The 27,093-nt window shown below is 36.2% G+C and overlaps 2 protein-coding genes across 5 annotated transcripts in view; both read right to left on the bottom strand.

The window, feature by feature from the left end:
• Window positions 1–186: 186 nt before the first annotated feature.
• On the bottom strand, window positions 187–17,298 carry si:ch211-167j9.5 (tyrosine kinase receptor Cad96Ca). 2 transcript variants are annotated; one of them, XM_007245950.4, is made up of 12 exons: window positions 16,747–17,298; window positions 9,864–10,000; window positions 7,884–7,980; window positions 7,496–7,694; window positions 5,072–5,210; window positions 4,773–4,871; window positions 3,869–4,029; window positions 3,030–3,167; window positions 2,821–2,932; window positions 2,606–2,705; window positions 1,446–1,545; window positions 187–1,341 (listed from the first exon to the last, which is right to left on the bottom strand). In XM_007245950.4, the coding sequence occupies exons 2-12, from the start codon at window positions 9,922–9,924 to the stop codon at window positions 1,294–1,296; spliced, it is 1,254 nt and encodes a 417-aa protein (XP_007246012.2). In that variant the 5' UTR covers window positions 9,925–10,000; window positions 16,747–17,298; the 3' UTR covers window positions 187–1,293. The 2 variants fall into 2 exon arrangements, with proteins under 2 accessions (XP_007246012.2, XP_022526749.1); XM_022671028.2 differs by lacking the exon at window positions 187–1,341 and having other exon boundaries at window positions 1,454–1,545; window positions 2,821–2,943.
• Window positions 17,299–17,370: 72 nt separating this feature from the next.
• usp32 (ubiquitin specific peptidase 32) overlaps window positions 17,371–27,093 on the bottom strand; it is a 69,632-nt gene continuing 59,909 nt past the window's right edge. For all 3 annotated transcript variants that reach the window (XM_007245951.4, XM_007245952.4, XM_007245953.4), the window contains 5 exons: window positions 25,643–25,834; window positions 25,087–25,336; window positions 22,517–22,956; window positions 20,437–20,529; window positions 17,371–20,305 (listed from right to left, as the gene is read on the bottom strand). In XM_007245951.4, the coding sequence (XP_007246013.3) occupies window positions 20,132–20,305; window positions 20,437–20,529; window positions 22,517–22,956; window positions 25,087–25,336; window positions 25,643–25,834 (1,149 nt within the window). In that variant the 3' untranslated portion in view covers window positions 17,371–20,131. The remainder of the gene's footprint in view (window positions 20,306–20,436; window positions 20,530–22,516; window positions 22,957–25,086; window positions 25,337–25,642; window positions 25,835–27,093) is intronic.

Here is a 27,093-nt window from a genome sequence, read left to right as displayed (position 1 = left end):
TGTGTCCTGCAGGAGTCTCTAAAACCCTCAAAGTTTTCAGAATGTAAATAACTTATTTTACTGCAGCAACAAATGGGTTTTATATCACTTACACCCAGAAACACTCCAAGGCCTTTAAAGTTGTCAAAATTTCACCCAAACACTACTTATTTTAAGATTTACTCTGATTAAACACATTATTCCAAATATAGTGCAATGTAAGTCTTTATTTTAATGACTTTTGTACATTTTATACAGTTTTCTTTTATATGAAGAGTGAGTTGTTAGCCATGTATTTTATTTAAATATGCAGTATATATTTTTTATTGATTTAAAAATATTGGCAGCATATTAAAGTGACAAAGTAAAATGTTAGTTTAGATACAGTTCATAACTTATTTCACCAGAGCCAAACAATATGGAGCTCACACTAGCTAAATTACCATAGCTGACTGGTCCCTCTTGGTGCTGCTGACAATAATTTATAAGTGTAGGTCACTTTTTTGTATGTTTAATTTTTTGTATATGATTTACGTGAATAATCATACTTCATGTGTGTGCAGAAATGAGCAAACCTAAAGCTGAATCTCAAGTTTGTGTGTCATTTGATATCTAAAAGCCTAGATTTAAAAGTATTTTTTTGTTAAATCTCACCCCTAATGTAGAGATAAAATGTAACCTGTTAACCCCTGATTCATGGAGTCATTGATAAGACTGAACTGCATATGATGAACTAAATATGACTAAAAAGCACAAAAGAACAAAATAGAAATCTTCAGATATCAGAGCTGTCAAATTGGCCTAAGATAAGCGTGCTTTCCACCCAAAGCAGCCCAGCTAACAATTTTTAGTTAGTTGAACATTTGAATGTTACAATTATAGTTTTGGGAACATTGCTTTAATGTCACTTGTGTCAATGAAATGTTTGTGATGCATTGTAATGCAACCATTATTATGTCACATGTTTTAAAAAGTTTCTGGAACATTATTTCTGTGACGTTACAGGCTAACCTTTCTGGAACTTTTGTAAAATGTTGCTAAACATTCTTATAATGTTCTCGGTTAGCTGGGAGGGTGCTTGAGATGCTGTTGACCTTTTTCTTGATCCACGAACATTCAGCCAACATGTTTTTTTTATTCAACCTGTAATCACATCAGGCTCCACTGTGTGTAAGTGCAGGTGTAAGTTGAATCACGTAAGCATTCCAATGGATAAAAATATCTTTGTGCACTCATGTCTTTTCAGCCAGAAGGAAAGTATAGACTCATTCCTGTAGATTGTTTGGACTTCGGTTTGACCATGATGTTGACTACTCAGTTTTCTGCTGTGTTCATTGATCCACCTTCAACATCCACATAGTCCTGCAAAATAAAAGAATAGCTCCTTATATTTTTATATTACAAAGGTAATATAATATGCTAGTGCCAAAACAAAAAGAGAGTGAGAGGGGAAAAAGAAGACCCACTGTGTCGTTCTCAATGATGTTCTCCAAGATTCTGACAAGTTCTGAAAAAGAGGGTCTGGCTGTATAAGGCTCCAACCAGCAGTCATTCATGATCTGCAGTCTGGATGAGAAAATTAGTAGAGACATATATATATATATATTCACAAGAATTTCAGTAACTTTGCTGGTGGTGTTTTATTACAATCTCAGGAAGTTCTTAGCCTGCAGTCAAGTGAAGTCTGTTGTATATTTAATACTGCCCAGAGACACAATTTGCCATGTCCAAGTCAAAACAGCCATTTAGTACAATATTATTTTTTTCAGACTTTCAGGGGAAAGTCAAAGCAAAATATAACCTCAGATTCAAAAATGAATAAATGGTGCTGCATCAGATAAACATTATTAAGAGAACATATTAAATAAAGCCCCGCTCTTGCAGTAGATTTGAAAAATTGTCAGACATCCTATCCTGCAATATCTCATTTTAGTGAGTTAGCACTGTGCCACGCATCCACTGTATTGCTTGATTGCTACCAAAAAAAAAAGTGCACAAGCCAGCCTGAGATGCAACATGCTGATTTTTGCAAGATTGTATACATGTTGCGTGTGTCATGGAACCAATGCCAATATGCATGAAAATCTCGCAAGTTTCCTGAGAAGTGGGATTAAGGCGTTAAGGATTCACAGATGATCAAGAAGTTCTTACTGAGAAAAACAGAAAAGGACACAAATATGAAAATCTACAAATAAAAATTCTGAATCTGCTGGTGTTCTCAGAACATCAAACTGAACATCTCAGGATGTAGACCTCCGCATGGCTGAATGTGTCTGCAGATTTTTGTTAAAACTGAATGTGAGTTTCCTGAAATAAAATGGAAGCTGTAATAAAAGTGAAGGATGAACTCACTAAATAGTAAAAGATTACAATTATTTTCCTGTAAAAAATAAAAAAAATAAATACTTGTACTTTATGGCTGTTTTGACTAAAACTTCACTTAACAGAAGGAATAATAATCCATTCAAGAGCTGAATCAGATATGTTGTAGAAAGTGCAAAGCTGAGTAGCAAAAAGGATAAATAATCTTATCTCAATTTGTAAATCTAGTTCATAGTGCCAAATATGATGTTTTAATACATTGAACTGCACTGTAACACAACGCAAGAGGCGTTCCAATGCTCACATCTCAGGCCGGCAGCCGTCGGGTCCTACGTTCCTATATCCAGCATAAATATGATACATGACTTGTTCTGATGTCTCCAAAGTGGGGTAGGGTAAACTGCCTGCAAAAGGAAAGGAGCCCAGATGTTTTTTGTTGTTTTAATTTCTGTTTCAATTTCTAACTGAGATTTTATTGAATATATGTAAAATATTCATAAGACATTGTGCTGAGCTCACCAAAAGTCTGCATTTCCCATAACACAATGCCAAAAGCCCACACATCCCCCTTGAAGCTGTAGTAGCTGTTCCGGAAATATTCAGGAGGGTACCAGCGCAAGGGCAATCGCTCCTAAGGGAACACTATTACAGTTTTAAACGACTGTTTGGAGCTTGGAGCAATTGAGAAATGTTGTACCTGCAAATTCGTGTGTTTTATTGTGTCTAACCTTATTTTGCTGTTTCCTGGTGCTGCGTCTGCTTCTCATACGTGTCAAATCTCTAGCCAGGCCAAACTCCGCCACCTTGATTTCCCATGGGAAGCGGCTCACCAGAATATTTCTTAAGGCAAGGTCACAGTGTACCACCTGCAGAGCACACAGGAGATTCCCAGTCATAATACAGATCCTGTCATTTACGCAAAAATACATTAGAGGGAGTGCTATACCGTGAGATATACTGAATATTAGATCCGGCCTTGTGCCAAGGACTGCAGCACACCGGTGGAAGTATCTCAGGGTATAGCATAACCTTGAGTAGAATATTGCAATTATAGTACAGTTATAGGCTTTATACAGTGGCATGCAAAAGTTTGGGACACAAGCCAAAAGCATGATTGATCCAATATTGTGCCTAACAGCTGAAGAGGAGTTTATACGTATATATTTTTTCCAGACATAATGTACCTTTGATCATGAATCCACCAGGCTTGTTTAAATGTTATTTATTTAATTATTAATTTATTATTTTCATTTTCATTTTTTTCCCATAAGAAATAGACAAAAAGATGAAAGTATATCAGATTTAGCCTATAATTGTTTGTGTGCTGCATATAACTATAGAGTTAAAAAAATATATTCTGCCTCTGACCAATGGCCAGTCTGGACTTAAATGTATAGCGGTACTTGTGGAATGACTTTAAATGCAATGCAAATCCAATTAAACTAAACTAAAAATCAGTCACTAGGTCACAATGTACAGTAAATCTCAACCATTACTGCTGATATGTACAGCTTTATCAGGTCATATGAATATATGCAGCTCTGTTTTACATTAGGTGATACTTTACCATTTTAGAGCGTAGATGCTCCATGGCCAGGGCGATGTGATAGGAGGCGATGGTGAAAAGGCTCTGGAGTTCAGGGTCAGTGATCAGCTTCTCATGATTCCTTTGCACAAAGCTGCGCAGCGTCCCGTTACTCACAAACTCCATGATCAGCACGAAGGGTTCTACCAACAGAGATACAAAAAAAGAAAATGGGGCACTACAACTTTATGTAGTGCTCATTAGTATTTTAATTACTTTATTTGAATTAAACAGATTATAGGAATAAACAGGGTTTCCCAAACAGGGATTAAGCCTAGTCTTGGACTACACTGCATTTTGAATGGAGATTCATGCATTTGTAATACAGATGTTCTAAGGCTTTTATCCACTTTCTTATAGTTTTTTTGTCCTTACAGAATAAAGCAAAATCAGATAAAAAAATAATAAAAATGAATTGATGAAATTAGTTTTATTTGTTAGTATTTTCTCCCCAATTTACATGGCCAATTACTAGCACATGCCTCCTCCGATACATGTTAAATCAGCCACCACCGAAGCATCATGGCACACTCGGAGGAAACGTAGCGACTCGGTTCCGATACATCAGCTCACAGACGCCTTGTGCTGCGGACATCACCCTTTGGAGTGGTGGGGGAGAGAGCGCCATCTACCCACCCAGAGAGAGCAAGACCAATTGTGCTCTCTCAGGGCTCTGGTAGCCGATGGCAAGCTACATGAACAGGATTCGAACCGACTATCTTCTGATCATAGTGGCAGCGCTTAGCCTGCTGGACCACTCGGAGCCCATGAAAATTGAGATTTTTTATTAAAGGACTGCATTTTATTTTAAGATTTTTTTTGTACATTTTACATTAGAAAAGCTTTTTTGATTGGTCTTGTTCACCAAATCGGTTGGATCTCTTACCCTCTGCAGTGTTCCAGTCCAGCAGCTGCATCACATTCTTATGATACACCAGCTTCCTCATGATAGACACTTCCTTTTCCATTTGCTTAGCGCGGACACCTGATTGTGACATCCAAACAGTCATATAATTAGACTAATGGCTGGACAACGATGGTTTCCAGTAGCTTTGCTCATCTGTAGCAGAGCTCGATAGAATCCATTAAAATCTTGGCATCAGTTACTGTTAATTAAATGCTGACAAAGACAGTAAAGTTCAGTAAAGTACAGAAAAGAGAATCTTCTCAGCAACTTCTACCCACCGTCTTTTGCAATTTTACAAATGACGAGCGAGTGGCCTTTGCTTGTGCCTCGCCTCAGTCTGGCTTTGTAGAAGGCCCCTTCTTTCCCGGCCTTGATCAGCTGAATGAGGTTTAGGTCCTCTTTCGTCACTCTGTGGTTCTGAAAACGCATCACTGGGATGTTACTGTTTATTAATGTGTTAAGTAGGGTTGTGTATTGGTAACAACTTGGCAATACGATATGTATCATTATACAGGGATTACAATTCAGTATAGTATATTATATAACAGTGGTTCTCAAATATTTTAGGACATGTACCACCAATGACCCAACTAAAACCGCCAAGTACCACCTACAAGCCATTTCACAGAAACATATGTAGATACCACATACATAGTTTTTTTTATACACAGTAAGCTAGAACGTGTAATTCACACATATGTCATATCTTTAGCCAGTTGTTCTTCAGCTGTTGTGTGTAGCTTGCTCACTTTTGTAGTCTGCAAGTTAGTATGATTAGGTAAGCTATTTGATTGGTTAATGTTTTGGTTAAGACAGTATTCCTACTGAGGATTTAGACAGAGAAAAATAAACTGCATGAGAGCCAATCAGTGAACTACTGTAGTGCAGAAAATGTAATGATCTGTTGGTGAATGGCTGATTGATGTAGGTTCTCATATCTTGTGTTGTTCCACAGGATTTTACTGTAGGATCAATAAAACTGATGTTCATAATTATAAAACTGTAGTTCTAAGAGTGAAGAACTGAAGTGAAACTTACATATAGGTTCTAACTGGTAAAGCACATATGATAGAAAATTACAGTTGGAAACTTCATAGATTCAGCAGATGTTTATCTGAGGTCATCTAGTGTACCACCTTGGGATGCTTCGAGTACCACCAGTGGTACCTGTACCACAGTTTGAGAACCACTGTTATATAAGATGATACTGCAATTGTGTAAATAAAATAAAACTCTTATAGTATAAAAATCTATCATATTTATTAAATAAAATAATACAAATGATAAAAAACTTTACTGTTTATTTAATCAGTGGCATCAAAAGACAAGAACAACACTTTAAAACAACACTAAATGAACCCCTGCCAGACACCAATCTTTATATGTACAGTGCGTTTGTACATATGTACATTTAAACACACCTTTTCATGTAATGTTTTTTTAAATTTGAATTCTTTTTTTCAGTCTAGATTAAAAAATGAAGACCTCAAAACCATGCAAAGACGCATATGCATTTATGAAATAAAGAGAAAACAAACCCAAATCCATTTTATATTTTATATTCTTCAGAGTAGCACCTTTTGCTTTGATGCCAACTTTGCTAAATCTTGGCATTCTTTTATTAGTCGGCTTCATGAGGTAGAACCTGGAATAATTCTCCAACTCTGCAACTGGAATTTTAGAGGTGCTGAGCTCTTTTTAAATGCTTTTCCCTCACTCAGCGCTCCAACTCATTCCAAACCACCTGGGTTTGCCATATAAAAGCTCATATTAAGGCCAAACACTTTTTTGCCTACTACCTAATTGCCTATGTGTTCCTTCATAGTTTTTATGTCTGTAGTATTGATCTACAATGTAGTAAGTAAAAAAACATGAATGAGAATGTGCCTCCAAATATTTGACTTGTACTGTATACAAATGATACAATTTTCCAAAAATCAAAACAGTATTGCACAACAAAATATCACAATACTTCAGTATACTAATATTACTGAATATTACATTATAATTAATGGTCAGTGTTGTGCCAGTTCACAGCTTTTCTGAACTAGTTCAAGTTCAGTACATACATGCTCAAAGTGAACAGTTTACGTTCAAAGTTTACAATTTTAATTCTGAATTAGTTCAAAGTTCAGTTCCTTTTACTTTTTTCGTGAGATATTCAAATAAATACTTTTTTCACACTACAAGCTAGAAATCACTATACGTTCTTTGAAACTGCTCATTGTAGATATTTGCTCATGACACTGCAACTGTGGGTTTCTTGCCAGGTAATGAAAATGTTCATAAGGAGAATCGGTGTCTGTGTCCGTGCCATCAATTCCACTAGCCATTTTTTTAATTGCAGCGCTTTCTCTCACTCCCGTCATTGGTCTCTCTCTCTCTCTCTCTCTCTCTCGCCCTTGCGCTCCGCGCTCTCGTCGTTGGTGTCTCTCTCTCTCTCTCTCTCTCTCTCTTTCGCCCTCGCGCTCTCTAGCCAACGTTCATTTACAGGGATGTCTGCCGTTCATGACACATAATGTGAACTAATTCACGTTCAAGTTCTTTATTAAAAAATGTGTTGCGTTCAGATCAACGTTCACGAAAAAATGAGCGTGTTCAATGAACGCGTTCTTTTGAACTCGTTCACGCACAACACTGCCCATGGTGTATCTGATTATCACATAATAGATAATTGAACATGATTTTTGATGGATTCAGACCTCTTGAGATGGCTTCCATGGTAATCTTGTGCTTTGCCTGCTTTTCTGTCTTTGTAGTTGCCTCTCTGTAGAAATGTCTTGTGGCATCATCATAGCATGTTGTTGGGTGATGGGAGAAAAAGGACGAGGGTCTCTAAGAGGAGCCACAGTGGACCTGCTCTGTCTGAGCTGATGAATGGTCCTGTTCAGGGATCGGACTCTGGAAAGGAAAAATCGACATTACTGTGTGATCTAGAGTATTAGAGCATCACTTTAAAAAACACATTTTAGCAGCTTTATTTTTATGAAGTGTAGAATTTTTGGTTATTAAACTTTGCCTACGTCAGAAAATTTACATTGACTTTACTGTGAGATTATTGTCTGATCTAAAGAAAGAAGGTTGGTTTACTTTTTAAACCATAGGATTCCAAACAGGATGATGAAGAGGATGGTGAAAGCCGAGACACTGATGAGAATGTAGTGTATGGTGTCCAGTGTTGAAGGTTCTGTAACACATGTACAAACACACACACACACACACACACATGATGCAAGAGTCAGTAGACTGTTGGATGCACCACAACAACAAAACAGGAAAGCAAACTAGGCCACACATTGAAACACAGTGGTCAGGTGAGTGGGTGCTTCAACAAAAAACGGAACTGTTAACAGATCAGCCTACACCCATCATCAAAGAAATAGATGTAAAAATAGTTGCACCCAAAAGGAAGTGGAAGATTGCAGTGCTGTTCGGAAGAAAGATTAAGGGTACCAGGAACAATAAATGATTTTAAATTTGATATGGGCAACTCAGATTTACTAAGCTTCACATACAGGTGGAATGCTACATACCACATGTCTCAACATTGAGTTGTAGACATTCATAATGGCATCCTGCAATAGTCCATCTAATGCAGTTTAATTATTCCTGCAAATTTTGAGGTATTTCATGGTGGATAGAGTGATGATAGCACATCCAAAAGCATCCTACACATTTTAAATCTGGGATACATCTGCCAAATGGCTGGCCATGGTATAGTGTCAATATGTAGATGAGCATTGTCCTGTTGTAGTAGCGCACAGGAGTGCGTTCAGAAAAGGTAGGGCTACTGGCTGGTGGACCTCATTAACGTACATTTGGGCTGTCAGAGTGCCTGTAAGTAATAAAAACCAAAGGTGATCTGTTACACCATCAAACCTGGCTGTCTGGACGTGTAAAAAAACAAACCATTGGTCTTGGCACTAATCATGGTGCTTCCACACACACACAGATGAGCTAAATGTCTCCACAAAGACAAAAGCAAGACTCATAACTGATAATGACCTGCTGCCATTCTGTGTCACTCCATGACTTCATGGTACAGCTACCCTTTAATTTTATTTGATTCCTTCTAGGTGCAACTATTTTTTTTTGGCCAACGAATATGACAAGGGAAATATGCGGTCTTATACATCTCTGGAAAACGGCTTCAGTTTTTAAATCAGTTTCTTTGATTTTGTATGTTTGAGTAAAATGAACATTGATGTTTTATTCTGTAAATTACAGACAACATTTCTCCCAAATATCGTCATTTAGAGCATTTATTTGCAGAAAATGAGAAATGGCTGAAATAACAAAAAAGATTCAGATCTTTCAGACCTCAAATAAAGCAAAGAAAACAAGTTCATAATCGTAAAGTTCAGAAATCAAAATTGGGTGGATTAACCCTGGTTTTTAATCACAGTTTTCATACATCTTGGCATGTTCTCCTCCACCAGTCTTACACACTGCTTTTGGATAACTTTATGCCACTCCTGGTGCAAAAGTTCAAGCAGTTCAGCTTGGTTTGATGGCTTGTGATCATCCATCTTCCTCTTGAGTATATTCCAGGTTTTTCATTTGTTGAAAAAAAATCGTTTTTAGTTGGCCTCTTTTTTTTCCAGAGCTGTATATCAGAATATCAGAACATAACGCTTTAAATAAGTTCTGAAATATGGCACTTCTTTTGTTGGATTCTAGGCCTGCTAAGCTATTCTTGAGCTTCAATTTTTGTGCTTGTCTTCTTATCCACTAAATGAAATGTGTGCTTGTTTGCATGCAAATAAAATAATACCTGCCCAAAGGGAGAAAGTGAGAGTCAGAGCACTAGAGAGCGAGAGCATGCAAGAAGTGGGACAGTGTAAACATTATAAATATATCATAAGGGAGGCAAAATGTAATAAAAAAGTAGTAACATTCAGTCTAATCTAGGTCTAATTTGCATTGTTTGAACAGGCAGCAGAAATCATTTTGATTCACTGTCAGAAACCTTCACAGCACGCAGTTCATAACCTCATAATTCATACAGAGAAATGGCCTGGCTGAGCTTGAGGCCTGTGGAGGTTTATCTGGAATCTGGTGTATACTTACTTGAGCCGTCGTCACTGGACTGGCCACTGGGCTGTGTTGTTAAGTTTTCAGGCTCGGGCATACTGCAATTTCCTTAATTAGATCAGTACAGCAGCTCCATGCGTTCCATGTACATGTCTGAATAAGAGTCAGAAGAGCTGAAACAAAACAAGAAGATACAGCTAGAGTTCATCACAGTGTACTGTCATTAAAATGTACTTGTAATAATACTATGATACTACAGTCTGTGGTATTGTGTGTAGAATGCTATTTTGTGCTTTACTAAAGTATAGAGGGGGATAAAGTAGAGAAACATACGGTAAAATATTACAAAAACAAATATACAAAAGTATTTGCCCCCAAATGAACTTAAGTATTGAAACTGAATAGTAATATCCTACTATTATTTTTGTTCTGCGGCTCTTGCTTAATCAACTCATTTAAGGTTTAAAAACTCTATTGTCACTTTTCATCAGCCTTTTGTCATTGATAAGTCTGACACTGGAGTCTATTAAAATTATAATAAACATAAAGCACAACAATCTCTATTTAAGATTTATTTTCTACTTTACTACTTCACTTTAACACTAGCTACAAGTTTAATTTAAATATACACTTGCTTTAAACACAGGTCCACTTTATCTGTATATTCCATGTACTGTGTATATATATATTGTGGCGTGAGGAGGCGGGGGAACCGTGGGTCCGCCCCACGCCGGAACTCACAGCCATGTCTGTCCCAGCCGGTGGGCATTCAGGACTGATTAAGCCGCCAGCTGGGACAGGCATAAAAACTCTGCCTCAGCTCACACTGGAGAGAGAGACTTGGACTTGGGAGGAGTGAGCTGAGGCCGCCCGGACCTTTAAAAACCACTAAAGTAATTTGACGGACTCTAGAGCCCCATTGGGCCGAGTTATGGTTATTTAAGTTTGTTTTTGGGTGTGGTGGAGGGCATTTAAAATAAAAGGTACGTTTTGAGTTTCATTTACTCCCCGTGTCTGTGTTCTCTGTGAGCTTCCTCCTTCCGGGTCACAGTGGTCACGCCCCTAACCCCAGGGGCCTACCACAATATATATATATATATATATATATATATATATATATATATATATATATATATATATATATATTTCTTTATTCATATTTCTTTATTTATATTTCACTCTGTTACACTGATGTTTAACCATATGTTTGCACTGGGTAACTACTGAATGTCTAACAGGTCAAACCAAGTAAAAAAATATTAATAAGGCATGCACTGTACCCTGATTGGTGAGCTTGATTTGTCAAAAAAGTAAGATATTTGACTTTGATTTACTTTAGTAAAGTACACATACAAAAAAAAATCAACAATAACAAACTCAGTACTTTAATGGAATGAAGAGTAATTATTTTAAATATCTCAATTATTTTAAATATCTTGATCCTTACTCAGCTAATTATTTTTTGTTAGTAGAACATTCTTAGAACGTTTAATCTGTCCAGTTTTATGGATGTTCTTTTAAACGTTCTGGTAACGTTGCTGCAATGTCACTTGAATAAATGTTTATATTTTGCATAATGTTAGTATTTGTCTCAACGTTATCTGGGAAACATTCAAATAATGTTGTGAAGCATACTATTAATATGTCACGTTTTCAAAATGTTACAGGCTTCCTGCATTAAAAAAAAAAGCTCACTGTGTTTAGGGCACCAGTTAGTTAACACATTACTTGCCTTCCTTTCTAAGTAGTCTTATCTGTGATTCTTATTGTAAAATGATATTTTATATAGTTTACATGTATTATGTTTATGTAATTATACACATTATTTGTTTTATTAGTAGTAGAAAATTAGTATTACAGTATTAATTAATCTTCCTCAAAGAAGCTGTGCATGAATTTTTAAACCAAAAGTGTGCAATGGTATTTGAGTATTTTGAAAGTGTACAGAGTTTTTAATGATATGGCAGTACGTAGTGAATAGTGCAGACACAGCTTAAGAAGATACTTGTTACAGATCTCAGGCCAGGCGGCTGATTTGCATATTTTTATTGCTATTTAATTCTTTATAGGACATCCAATCAAATTTATATTAGTGTAAAATGAAACCGCTCAGAGCAATTCTAATTCATCTCTGTGCAAGAAGCATAAAAAACTGCGACCCATTACTTTCATCAGCACTCTCACGCTGAGGGAGATGAGGAACCGGGGTGCAGCCGGTTTCTGCTGGACATGTTTATAACATCACACTATGTATGTGCCTAAGTTTATTTTTATTGCGCAAAAAGGTTTAAAAGCAAGGCAGATTAAACTAGGATATGGAGCAGTGTGTGGTCAAATTTTACCAATCATTAAAAAGGATGTGCTGACTTTTTTGATTTTTAACCTTTTTTAACACTTACGTTAAAAATAGTAACACAAAACCTGATTAACTTATTCTGTTTACAAAAATTTGATGTATTTATTGGTGTGTAAAAAACACTTGCAAAACTGTATTCCACACATCAAGAAGAAGAGACAAACAAAAGGCTGAGAAGAGTTTATTTAATCAGGCAAAGACAAAGAGCTGTGTTCACATTATTGAGGTCATTCAGTGGTGAAAACTCAAAACTCAAACTCTAAACTGAAAGTTTAGTTCTAATTTATGGAAATGTTTATTTTATGTTTTTAATTATTAAATTACTTAAACTACTTAAATTCATATACCTTTTATAAAATATAAAAACATGAATTTAAAGCTACGTTTCAAAGCCTGCAGTAGAGACAGGACGGGTGCTCTGTAGAACTGTCCTATGAAAGTGCTTCTGTGCTTTTTCAGTTTCAGATGCAGCTAATATGAACATCAGTATTTCTTAAGAAGCTGAGTGTGAATTTGTAAACCAAACAATGCAATGCATTATGGGGACCTCATGTTTGACAGTGTACAGAATTTTTAGACACCGCCAGAAAATAGTGCACCCACAATAGTGCGAAATACAGTGATATATTTTAATTTCTTCAGTATATAATTCTTTAGTATCATTTATATTTTATTCACAGAAAGGAATTATGCTAATAATAATACAATAAAAATGATGACAATTTTTTTTAACAAACAATGTTTTGGAGAAGCTGTTTTCGTAATGCTGTTATTTTCCTTTTGCAAGTTGATGTGAATCGGAAATCATACATTTAGAAATTAAGAAAAAATTAGAATACGGAGAAGTCAGCTAAAATGAGTCATCATGTAAAATGGGGTTAGATTTAGATCATTATTAGCCTAAACCCAATTTAAGCTTAACATTTGTTTAATAAGTAAAGCATTAAAACTGAACTTTAAAATACAATACCAAGGTGCTGAATGAGTGAAATCTGTTCAGAATTATGTTAATGAACAGTGCAACACGGATGAAGCATAGTCTTATTATTAAAGTCCATTGTTTACTAAGACTGGAACTCCTGAGTGTAATGCAGACGAGTGGAGGAGCTTGCGCGTGCACTGTGCTGGCCGGTGCTGCGTGATTTTAACATAACTGCTTGCACAACTTTTTTACAATCACAGTGTGGTTTGTTACTTTGCTATATTGTGATTATTATGCCGTAGTTTGAGGGCTTGAGCAAGGTGATGGGAAATCTTGGTCAGAGGCTCTAAACTCTAGGCCAGATAAGATTATAGCATCATAGCAAACACAATAAGAGATCTTGCACTGTTGCTACAAAACAACTTGTCATGTAGCAATAGTTTTAATTGGTCTGAGATTGCTAAGTTGGACAGAGCAAATCATTAAAGGAAGTACATCAGAGAAATTGTATAGTAAATGAGCATAACATCTCACTGGTCTCTCATAGTTTTTAAAACAGTTATACTTTATTTTTTTTCAATCAAATATACATTTAAGAGAGCCATGCCAACTCTTATATCATTAGGTCTCATAAACCCAAATCTCCTTGAAAAAAAAAATCTCCTTGAATCCTTGAAGTCACTCCACTCTGCATAAAAATACTGTGAATCTCATTCAGTAACCAGCACCATATCTCAAACATGTACATCACAGTCTCTTACCACCCCTGTCAGTGGTTTTAATGTTATGGCTGGTCATTGTGAAAAGATTTTGCACGGAAGATCAAGAAATGACAGTGATGTGTGGTCCGTTTTTTTGTAAATAATGTCACTAAATATCTTGAACCATGTCCGGCAGTAATGTTCTACAACACCTCACACACTTAGATTCATTTATTTAAGTGTTTGCACCTGCTTTACTTTACTTTCAGTCCTCATTTCAATACAACAGAACCATCATCAAATAGAAGACTAACTACTCAACTACATGAAATATCGGCAGCTCTGGAAAAAGAAATAAATACATAAATAACAAAATTTGACTGTTAATAGATAAACTGGAGTTGAATTAGGGAATTTGAATTTATTTATTTTTTTATATTTTTTATTTCAAAGAAAGAATACTCATTCATTGTGTCACTAAAACCTCAGAGCCTTTAGTTAGATTTAAGTGGGCTTGTAGGGGCTTTTTTTAGCACCTCAAGGCAAACATTACATCACCAACTACTTCAAACCCTCACTTTTTACATAACCTGAAACCTCTAACTAACCTTTATACGTACTGTGTAATAAAACTACATGAAGAACAAGCCTGTATGTATTTTTAAAAGAGAGATAATGTTAAATAACAATAATAACAGAGGCAGTAAGAAAACATTAGCCACCAATAAGAAAAGAAAAAGGAAAAAAAACTGATAGTTGCCTCAAGGCACAGAGACGGATGAAATACACAGATGCTCAGACGCTTTATGAAATCATCATAAAACCACCATAGCATCTGGTTTTAGCACCTCAAACCCTAAAGGCTTTTTGTGAGATTGCACCTTAACTTCTCACTACAGAATATAACACTAGATCCACACTGATGACATAAATAGACTCTGCAGTAATCACACTCTATTGATAAAAATAAAACAACTGGAGCTTAAGGGGTTTAACCCTTCTGAGCCAGTTTAGGTGCATCGTAAGTCTGATAGCAAAGAACATTAAATATTTATTGGTTGCATTTCATCTTTTAAAGTTGATGATGGAAAAACAACTTTAAAACTAGGACTGCGATTAATCTGTTAGTCAACAATAATTTCTGCCACGTCCTCCATCTCTAAAAACAACAGAAAAACAGCTGAACTATGATATTTAAAAGGCATTTAAATGTCTCGATTTTGTTTAAACATGGAAAGTACCTAAATTTAGTGAATAAAAATAGTAATCTGTTGTTTCGGCACTTTCGGAGAGACTTTTACCCATCTCCCATTGTGCTTCTGTCCCCAGCACTTTGTGTAATGCGGTCAACATTTAAAATTCTAATTGTAAATTGTAAAATTAGTCTACAATGAAATTTGTAGTCGACAAAATAAAAAAAAAAAATCAACATTGTCGATTATATCAACTAATCATGGCACCCCTTAAAATAACTACTTAAAACAACCTTTATTTAACTGACATTTGAAAGGCTGGGGCTTTGAATCTACACTCACAAAGCATTTAGGTGGAAGGTGCTTCCCACATGTAATAATAATAATTATTATAACAATTATTATTGCTATTTAAATGTATCTTGCTACACTGCAAAACCACAGTACATAGTACTTAATATAGTACACAGTACTTAATGAAATTAATGTTGAATCAATGTTCAAAAAAATGACGTACACAAATAAATCAATTCTGGCATTGCAGATCAATGTTGTTTCAGTGCATAAGATATAACCGTAAATTCTACATAGTTGTAAATAAATGTAATATCTTTTAATTTATAATCTAATTTCTAATTGTATCATCTAACTATTTCAGCAATATATTAGAACATAAAGAAATTAACAACATTTATAAACTCCTTTATAGACTATTTATAAATCCTTTATAAAGGAGCCTTATTTTAAAGTGGTACCTTTTATTGTAATATCAGGACCAAAATTTACATGCATACAAAACACAATTCAGTGCTTGGTTAGAAGTAATTTAGCAATTATTACTAAAATCGGTGGCCACAAATCAGCCACACAAATAAATAAATAACTAATTTAATTCTTTAAGTTTGGTGATTTCCCTGCCTAAACACACCCGATTTATCTCCTCAGTGGATGATCAGATTTAACTGCTATATGTTGGCACACCAAATATCAAACCAAATATTAGTCATCAATTATATAACTAACACTTACTATGCTGAGTATGCACTGCACCCCAATTACCTCCTACATCAGCAAGTATAATTGAGGGAATGGCCAAGAGTGAATAAGACAATTAATTTTACATTTACACTGATTTAAACCTTTTAAATACAAAATCGTTTAATAGTATAATTTTGGAGAAAGCCTTAAATTACAATATATATATTTTTTATATATATTTTTTTTTTTAAGTGTGCGTGTGTGTGGGGGGTGTCTAATATTTATTTAGGAACTTATTCTAATGGTGTTTCAATTAAATCTGACCTTATAGGCTTAATGTAATCTAAACAGACCATTTTGACCACAGCTTTGCCAACTTTAGCATTTGCACCCTAATAGCAAACATAATTTTCTCTTTTGCAATAATTTATTAACCAGCTTAATCCACTCCTCCACTGGGGTTAAGGAGTCCGCTACCCTATTTTTCTTATTATGACTTTATTTGCAATCAAAAGAACGCTCCCTCCACCGTTATCTTTTTTATCCTTTTACTTGAGAATTTTTTTTTTTTATATATAAACATAATGAACATCAAATCAAGTGTAATTCTAAGTCCACTGTATCTTGCATATTCCACATCTGTACCAAAACAGGTGTTTAACACAAAATCCTAAAGCTCTTATACAGCAATAAGTGAAGAACTGTCACATGTCCTTAAACACATAATAATTGTCCTTAAACCCATAATAATTAATAAAAGGCCACTCACCATCTTTAAGATCCCCAAAAAATGTGCGTGTCACAGTCCCTCATGTTCTCAATGGAACATTATTCTGTGATGCAGACCTCTTGACCTTCACGTGTGGAGAGCTTTTGCCATAAGAGCACATGAAGACCACAGGCAGCCAGGTGCTCTTCAGAAAGCCCCTCTTCTTCTGCAGTAGCAGGGGGTGAAACTTGTGGTAAAGACCAGGATAGATGAGTGAGCAGCGCACCCAGTACACAGGCAAACACACTTCCTAACTCACTGCTGCTCTTAACTGATGAGTAGAAAAGATGAGTTTGCTTCAACTAAAAAATAATCCAACAAATTCCAAGACTGATTTACACCAAGTCATCCACAACAGAGGTGCTAATAAAAGGGTTTAATATACGGAAAAAAGCCCCTCCCATTAGAACTGTCTAAAAATGAGTACAAATGCAACTGCGGCTTCATTTCGGGGAGAAGATGTTAGCCTTATAAGCAGCACGAACCCCCAGCTCGTGGCCCAAAAAGTGCACAGGGCTGTGGTTTCCTCTCCTCGCTTTCAGACACCGTTGCTCTCTGCAGATGAGACATATTAAGCAACCAGCAAAGTGCACAGTTGTTTGCAAACAACAGAAAAAAAGACAATTCATTGTTCAATGGCATCGGCTGCATTTAATTGGTTGCTCTGATATTCGTTACAGATCAATGGCATCACTTCATATACAACTACAATTTTTTACAGCTCATTTTTTCCCAAATACATAATTTTTATTGGCATATTTACAAAACATCATATGTACATTTTATGTCAGTGCAACATCATTTCATCCGTTTAACACTTTACAAAATAAAGTTCCTTAAATTAATACATCTCTGCCAATTAATTTAACAAAACGACGAACAACAAAGACAAATGTCAGTAGTTGATTGCACTACTTTTTTGCCAACCGATCACATATTTTCTGAATAAATTATCCCTGTATCAAAAAAAAAAATCTTTAAAAGTCATGTATACTTGCGGCCATGAAAGACTCATAAGCCGCGGGGAAGATTCCAGTTAAATATAAAATTAACAAGCTACTCGTTTTTCCAAGTGAATGCTGATTTCATACTGGGAGGATCTAATGATTCCGGTCAAACAGACATAGTCACACAGCCATAGACATATTCTTTTCAGCTACTGTGCGTTTACCAGGGCCCTATAATATCTGTTTCTTCTTTTCACAAGTTCTGTTTTATTTTTTCTTCATTTAAATTTCTTTTTTACACCATTCAGTGTTTATTTCTGAGGTCTGTTTTAAACTTTTATTCTGTAATTCCATCAGTGTTGTCCATATTACAGAAATCATAGGGCCCTTTATTATGTATTTTTCTTTCAGCGTTTGACAGCGCTTGTTTTTAAAGCCATAAATGTCATTGCTTACAACTGATGCTTTCTGACTACTTTCGTGAGGAACAAAATCACGTGAATGATAAAATACAGTAATACAGTTCTCTTAGTAATTTCTCTCAATTTTTTTCTTCCTTTTTACATAAACAAATTTTTTTTATTAAATTGCAAATGTCCGTAAAAGTCATGTTATTTGTTTCGTGGAACTGTTCAGAAGTGGAGCAGCATAGGTCGACTCATATAACTCCTTCCCAATTTCTTTCAGGTGATTAAAAGTGATTAGGGAAGAAATAAACAAAACAAACCAAAAAAAAAAAACATTCAATGTTTCATATCTATTTTCACAGTGTAAAGATGGCTCTCTAATAAAGAGTCTCCACAGGGTTGCTACTATTATTCCTGCATGTCTACAGACACGCAAACTTCAGCAGGTCCTCTCTACAGTAGACCCTGCTTTCTCTTAGCACAGCACAAGACCTTCGTAAGGCGAGCCGTGCTGACGAGACGTTCTTTCAGAGAAGACAGTTCACATAAACTGCAGATCTCTCCTACAGGCCTTCTGCCAGTAGAGCTGAGCGTTACGCAACAACATATACATCACCTGTTAAGAGCTTTGGCTTGATGATGTGAACCTCTCCCTTGAGAGTACACTGATCAGATATGCATGCATTTGGCTACCATTTACTGTACCTTCCTTACAACTGGAAATAAAGTGACGACAGTACGTACGAACATTCTAGAAGCTGTAATGGCATCGCTGAATGGTGATAATAGTGGGGCTGGCACTGTGATGGGTGGAATGCCGCCAGCATACAGTCATGCTAAATCAGCGACTGATGTGCTCAGGCGAAAGTGAATCGGCGCTATTAAAAATAAATACGGCTGAAAAATAAAAGGTTATCATTTAAAAATCTGATTAAGACAAAGACAAAAAAGAAAGACATTAAGGAGATATACTGGCTCTTTGAGGGAGGCTCTGGCACAGGACCTAAAAATAAACTTCAAACTTAAAAAAAAAAAAATCAATTTAATAAATCCAATGATTTAGAAATGGCATATGGAAGTGGTTTTGTGTTTGTGGCTCACAAAAATGGAATTTCGTTTGGTAGTGAAACGTGCAGGACTTTGCTCAGTCAATATTTGTGTTATTATCTAAGGGATAGATAGAGCCATTCACATTGTAATACTGTCTCGCAGGCTTCCCATTAACAACCAACCAACCAACCAATTAACTGGAAATAAAGTGAGGTAGTGTACAAGTTCTACTGAGAAACCTTTGATTCAGATAAAGAACTAATTAAACAGGCCTTTGGAAAGTGTTTAACCTGTTAAATGTGTATATTTCAGATTGTTAACACTGTACTTTTCTAAACTTAACATTCAATCAGTGTCAGTCAGGAAAATGTTAGGAGTCAATGAAAGTGCTCCAAATTTGAGCTTATGATTAACCAATCTAACTTGGGACTGAATGAATGTGAGTTTGGCCAGTAAGAGCTGTGTTTACGGGTCATGGATCATCATATAAATATACTCAATAAAACTCAAGCATGTATAAGATGAGAGTGCTGTCAACCCTTACGGTAAGATAAATACATAAATATATAATAGGTTTGTGTGATTCTGCAGATTTGGGGATTGCAGTGTTCAGCTAGTTAGAAGAATTTTCATGGGAATGGAGATTTCTGGTCAAGAACCTATTTGTTCACTTGGCAACAATAACAATATATATAGTTCTCAAATCTCACTTTCTCTCAAAAACACTCACTCAGTCACTCACTCACTCAGTCACTCACTGGCACAACACATCCATACCAGCAGCCAGCAGTCAAGTACCTGTCTTCTGATACAGGGGGCAGCAGTGGAGCCTCTTCAGTCAGCCAGCAGGTCTTTGTGCTTCAGAGTAGCTGTCGCTCCTCAGTTTCTGCTGAGCCACTCTGCTGTTTCAGTCTTCATTGCACAGGGGGGGATACTGATGAAACCTACTATAAGTGCCTTGTTTTGTGGAAGAGCATGGGATCACTGAAGCACGCAGTACTTCTTGTAGTCCGACTCAAAGTCTTCGTCCATGCTAGTAGTGTCCGCCATTTTTTTGCCATCAGTCCTCGGCAGAAATCGAGAGTAGTCCACTCCTTGCTGCTCGTAGAAGAGAATGTATGCTGAGTCTGTGTCAATCTCTTCCGAGTGAACCTCCTGGAGAGGAAGGGAGAAGTTGTTAAGGATTTTTTTTTTAGATATTTAACTGGTTTACTTAGTGTAGCATTGTTTGAGACACTATTTAATGTGGAAGGGCAAGTGTAAAGAAAAAAACAGGGCTTTGTTACCTTACAGCTGCTGTCGTTATAACAGTACCATTTATCATTGGGGTTTTTAGCATAGGTCACATAGTGGCCTCCTCCCATTATTCCTGAATGGCACTGTAAGGAAAAAATACATATGATTTGGGAATGATCTTGATACATATGCAAAAAACATGGATTTTTTAAACTACTGCAGGTTTTAACTGCTGCCAAATCTTGGCACTCTCTAAATATATTTTGAGACAAAATGCGATAATATAATAACAGAGATATTCAAACTGATTTGGACATCTGAGATCAGGGCGTAAGCAATTGATATTGTGTCTTTATGTGGAGATGGACTGATAACTGATAGCTTTTCAGGTCGATTGGCAGATCACAGAAACCGATCAAGGGCAGAGATGCATTTCACAAGATTAACATTGAGCAGAGCTGCAGCACCAAGCAAAATATGGATCATATGATCTGATCAGCTCTTAAGATCTGCAAACCTATCGGCTGGCCGCTGATTGCATATTCAGGCTGAAAATCAATTGATATTGATACATTTCTGACCATAGACTGTGTATAGCTGGACAGAGCATCGTCTCTCAAAAGTGAAGCCACCACAGGTCAGGCGCCCCCTGCTGTTCGGTTGCAGAAAGCTGTGTTACCCCACCCATCCCCATAGGTTTCAATGGCAAAACAGACAACTTTCAATCACGTTTTGTTCTAATATACTGCAATTCTACCTCCATTATTTAAATGCAACAGCTAGAGTAACCTCTGCTTATATTGTAAATGTTTTGCTCTGTGAGCTCTGTGAAGGCAGCCCTCAGGGGCGGGGTTATTTAAATGAGTAGGCTGTCTCTCCACAGTCTTTCTCCCTCCTCTGGTCTCTACTGCGCAGATTCGGGTTTCAGGATCGCCAACATGGCGGAAGATTTTGGCTTCATTTTCACTGAATGAATGGGAACGGCGACACGACGTCCATCTTTTTTTTACAGTCTCTGTATCTGACTGATTTTAAGACAGAGTGAGATAGCGACATCTGAACCAAGTTTTGTGGAAATGGAATGACTTAAACACTTTAACTTTGCTTGTTACTGCAGCTAATGAACTGCAACAATAAGGTGTGAAGATATTAACACAATAATGTGTAAAGAATATAGCTTTCTGAGAGGTACATGGTTAATGACCACTATACAACATTAACAGTACGTCAATGGTTTTTGTACACTAATATTGGTGCTTTATTTGTATTATTTGCTACATTGTAGATTCAGATTAAAAACTTTGAAAGAACACATGCAATTAGGTAGTTTGGCCTTCTTAACAAGAGCTCAGCACCTCTAAAACTCCTTTAAGACAGCTGGAGAACCATTCCAGGTTCTACCTCATGAGACTGACAGAGATTGAAGTGAAAAATGGGCAAAGTTGGCATCAAAGCAAAAGGTGCTACTTTGAAGAATCTAAAGCAAATAACATATTTTGGCTTGTTTAACACTTTTTGTTTGCGTCATAATAGGATATGCATTCTTTCATATTTTGCTGACTTTAATATTAATCTACAATTAATATTAGAACAATATTGAAAATAATAATGTAGAAAACATAAAAATAAAGAAAAAAAAAACATTAAATGAGAAGCGGTGTGTCCAAACCTTTGACTGGTACTGTATATATGAGATCATTCATCAATCCTGTCATGACTCCATGGTATATCAATCAAGTGTTTCTAATTGTCTTGTTTGTTTCGACTCTGATTTCTAAGGCATGTTTTGTTTGTCTATAGTTTTTTGCACTCTAATGTGAGGTGCTACGCATTAATTTGTGATGAATTCAAGTAAAACATCAGTAATAATAATTTATTATAAAACGAGGGTGTCCAATCATATCCGTAAATGTCCAGTCTGGCTTTATGTTTTGATTCTGAACAACCAGCAGCACACCTGATTCCACTTGTTTAATCAGTTGGTCAGTCTTTAAATTGATCACATTTGCTCTTGTTTGGCAGTAATAAGAACCTGTATCTAAACATTTTTCAATTGCCAGATTTTTACAGGTGAAAATGTTAATCCAAAAATTTTTAACAAACTGGAATAAGTGAATAGAGAAGACCTACTGAGATTGCATACAAGTCGTATATGGGCTCCAGGCAGATGTCGTCTCTTTGGTGAGAGGTGCAGTCCAGCTCTGTGCTGGCCTCAGAGTGGCCGTTGCTTTGGCCGCTCTCCTGGCCCAGCCCGTTCACCATGATGACATCACAGTCAGTGCTGGAGGCATCTACTGACCAGGTGTCCTGCGTGTTAGACTCTGCAGGGACCCCCGGCCCCAGCGGCTCCACCTCAGTCCCTGTGCTGTGCTCCGGCTCTGGGCCGCTCTCCTTAAAACTGCTGATGCTGCTGCTGTCCAGGTTCTCCTTGCTGTTGGAGAGTCGGTGTCTGCTGCCCAGCTGGGGCAGACGCAGCCGGCCCTGCTTGCGGCCTGTGTTCTTAGGGCTGTTGCTGGGGCTGCTGCTTCTGCTCAGTGGACTGTTCATCCTCCTAATTGAGCATGGAGTGCCTGGAAGGACAAATTATATCATTTAATATTTCGCTTAAATATGCAAGCAAGTAAGCATTCCTATTACAATCAGCCTACAGCAAACTCTGTGAATAAATTAGAAATGTAATGACTTATTTTGTATCGCCTGTAACACATTTTAACATGAGAACTAAAAGAACAATTTATCCTTTTATTAAGTGCATTTAACTATTTTACCGTAGGTCACACTGACACAGATGTGCAAATGTGCACAAACAGCTCGTCAAGTACCTGCAGAAAAGCACTTTAATAGAATAGGACTCGCTAAAATGATTTAATACATAATGGACCGTATTCATAAAACATTAATAGGCATTAATGATGCTACGGCAAGCAAAATGTCCTATTAATAAAATTACAAGGATCTTACTGTCTGCACTTCTAATTTAACCGCAACAGTTTTTCCCTCAAAAGACGTTAGTAACAGACAATTAAAAGCCAAATGTTATTAAGATCCTGTATATTAATGAAATGGACATGAAATCTCAGAAACAGAGGCAGTGAAATATGGTAAGATTTAAAGAGAGTTATGTCACCATATGCTAAGAAAAATAATTAATTAATTAATTTAGAACATATAAGTTTAGCTCATTTTTGTAGATCACAGTGAGAAAACGTGTTATTAAATTTGTCTGCTTGGCTGCTGATCACACAAGTGTTGTAGGTTTGTGACTGTTGTTGAGTGACCTGCAGAAAAGCACTCCAATAGAATAGGACTCTCTAGATTGAATTAGCATGAACCTATTTCATTAAGCAATTAGTGCCAGGTGTGGGCTAGAGGGGTATAAAGACCCCCAAGCCTTGAGCTGTGATGCAGTGGAACTGTGTTTTCTGGAAATGTGGTGATCCATCCAATACGTTTGGGATGTGTTGGTAGTCTTTTGTAGAAATTCTTTAGACAAAAATGTTTTTAGTACTGTTGATTTCCTAAGAAACTATGCATGAAGTGGATCTCCCAAAACTATTAATTATTAAGGTACTACATAATTAGATAGGCACACAAATAATCAACATTTTAATGTTTTAATTTAACTAATAGTTTTTTTGTTAAGCTGGTGTTTAAAGGTTTGTTCACAACATTTATTTATAAAATAAAAGTGAGTTACAGGGCTGTGACAAACTAAAATGCCAAAAAGTAAAAAAAAAACAACAACAAAACTATATGCACTGAAGAAGCTTGGCATGAAAATATGCTGACTAAGAAACTAAAACAAAGTCAAAACTGTGGTCAGCAAGTTTGTTGCCAATAATACACAACATTTTTCCCCTTCTTGTTTTGTTCTCGCAGAGCTGGTGTTATACTTCTAATAAAAGTAATTTTTTGTGTGTTTCGTAAAATACTGTGTTAAACATTTTACAACAAGGGTACATTAATTAACAGTAATTACAGAAAAATATTTCAGTTGAAACTAGTTAATACATTATTAATTATGGCAACATTTAAACTATTCATTTAACTGATGATTACTCTTATACCATATTTACCACAATGTGATTGGCTGAGAGGCGTTTAATGAGTGCCATTATCAGCCGGTAATGCACTGTATGTACTACTCCGCTACATACAGGTAAGCTAGCAAGGATGCAGCGCTTACCAGCTAAACAGCATAGCTACAAACAGAGCAGTAATGGAACTATTTTAACTTGCGGCGTGTTTATAACTAACAACCGATTGTATTTTCTCATCCTCTTTATCTCTTTAAAATCTTTCAATAAACAAAAATAATGGATATTGTGGTATTATCACAATAACACGCTCGAGGTTCATGCTATAATGTGTAATATTGTCACTGCTGTGCTGATCTGCTGTTCGGATCTCCCTCTTGTGTATTATTGCTTTAATAATCCATTATTATTCACAACATTCAAAAGTGTTAAAATGTAATAATGTTTTACCTAGTGTCAATTAATTATTAGTTGAGACATTACCCAACTATTTAACAATGTTTAATATTAGTACTGTTAATACTATCATAAGTACTGTTAATTCATAAGTACTGACCCTTACTGTAGTGTTACCTACTGCAATTATTGAATAGTAAATAATCATCTACATTAAGTTTTATACACTGATCACAAGGCGATAAAAGCGAATAAGGAGGTACGTACCTCTTCCAGATACAGGTGGGCTGGCAACAGTGGTTGTGGAGATGGAAGACACAGAGGAGTCTCCTCTGTCCAGCCTCTGGAGCTCCTCCACTAGACATTCGCTATGGCTCTGCAGGCTCCATGTGCTCTGGGCGGCCTCACGTGGGGCCAGAAAAGCACTAGGGTCGAAGCCTCCTCGTGGAAACTTCACTATCTTCTGAGACTTGATCCAGCGCCCATTCACAAACTGGAAGCGTTTTAGATGAACAATCTAATCGAGGAAAAAGGACAATATTGACTGCTTGCTCTTTACTTTAATAACTAGCAGAGTTCACATTTTAACCAATAAATTTCCATGATTTTTCATGACTTTTCCATGCCAATAAAACCAAAAATCATCTAAAAGCTATAATTAAAATGTAGGTCTAAAATGAATCAGATAAAATGTTCATACACAATCTTAATAATCTCAATAATAAAATATGTGTCAGAACTCTATTATTTTTTCCAAAACTTATCCAGGCCTGGAAATTGCTATTTTCAAACTCCATGACAACTGATATATTGGTGTTTTTACCAGTATAGGCGGCAGCCTCCAGAGATCCAGCTTCTTGGTGGCCAGGCGGTGGGTTTTGCACTTTGAGCAGTAGTAGAGCTCATCCTCACCGAGCTCCTCCTCACTTGTGAACGCTTTCAGACAGCTGTCCAGACTGATGGGCTCGGCCTGAGCTCGCCGACTCTGCTCCACACTGGCATGCTCCTCCACTATCTGCACAAAGCACACAAATACACACACTCCATTATTAACCACTGACAATCTACAAGGTATGCTGTATTTTGTTAAGATTTAATACATAATGGACCGCATTTATAAAACATTAATAGGCATTAATGGTGCTACGGCACGCAAAATGTCCTATTAATAAATCTACAGGGTTCTTACAATCTGCACTTCTGCTTTAACCACAAGAATTCCCTTCACAAGAACTTATTAAATCAAACAGACAATCAAAAGCTACATGTTATATGCCTTGGATTTGCCCTCAGACAACAAACCATTTTTTATAACATAAACCATTTTTAATGTAACATTACATTTAGTTTTTTGTTTACTCAACAAAACATCTAACAGTGTTTTTTAGCTATTGCCTCAGTGGTGGGGGTGTTATTTTCTTTCCAAAAAATAAACAAACTTTATGCCATAAAGGGTTAATTATACTAATGCTATACTAATGAAAAGATACAACCACAAATTCTAATAAAAGAAACAGATGTAATAATAAAAAAATAGAGACGTGTTGCCATATCACTACTAGGGAAAGTAATAAATACATTTATTTTGTAAATCAATACAAATCAATAAGTTTAAACAAATATTTGTTAAAAATAAACCTTTATGATTTTTAGGTCTGTTTTGGCTGTTTACACTGCCTTTACAAATTTGATGTCAAATTTTGTGAGGGGTTAATGCTGATTGCTCAAGTGTTTTAGGTTTGCGACTATGTTGTATTGTGGAAAAAGAGGTTTTCAGAAATACTGGAGTTATTTAAAAAAAATAAATAAAGATATATTACAATATATGTGGACAGGGTCTTAATCCACGTTTTTTGTATATTTTTGTTTGTGTATGTATGTATAGATTTTGGTGTTGTACAGAAGTATTTAGGGTAAAAGCAGCTGACCATCTTTTCTAACACAATCTTCGTATACAGCATAATATCCAAAAATGCACACAGGAGGATTTAAAGGGATTTAGAAAAGAAGCAAATAGCTGCGAGTCCAAATGTAGAACAAAACGAATTGCTGTTAAATGCGTGACACGCCAAACTGAAGACAGACAGAGAAAGTGCAATATCTCCTAAATTTAGATTTGACCTGCTAAGCCGAATTAAACAGTGCTGTTATACTCAATAGTGGTGCCCCAAATACTTTTTCTCTGGCATACTACATCCCACCTTAATCTGCATTCACAGCTATACCTGGAATTACAGCAAGGTCAGAATTAAGCTCATTATCTGAGCAGTAATT

This window comes from Astyanax mexicanus, chromosome 18 (genome assembly GCF_023375975.1).
Source record: "Astyanax mexicanus isolate ESR-SI-001 chromosome 18, AstMex3_surface, whole genome shotgun sequence".
NCBI lineage: Eukaryota > Metazoa > Chordata > Actinopteri > Characiformes > Acestrorhamphidae > Astyanax > Astyanax mexicanus.
The sequence above is the reverse complement of the archived record's forward strand: the minus strand, read 5'-3'. Positions and strand labels throughout refer to the sequence as shown.

Excerpts from the sequence above, each read along its gene's own strand:
- si:ch211-167j9.5 (XM_007245950.4), bottom strand. The coding sequence starts at position 9,924 with ATGCCCGAGCCTGAAAACTTAACAACACAGCCCAGTGGCCAGTCCAGT. Across the intron at positions 7,981-9,863 it reads GTCCAGTGACGACGGCTCAA|AACCTTCAACACTGGACACC; the intron begins GTAAGTATACAC and ends CATGTGTTACAG. Across the intron at positions 7,695-7,883 it reads GGAATCCTATGGTTTAAAAA|AGTCCGATCCCTGAACAGGA; the intron begins GTAAACCAACCT and ends TTTCCTTTCCAG.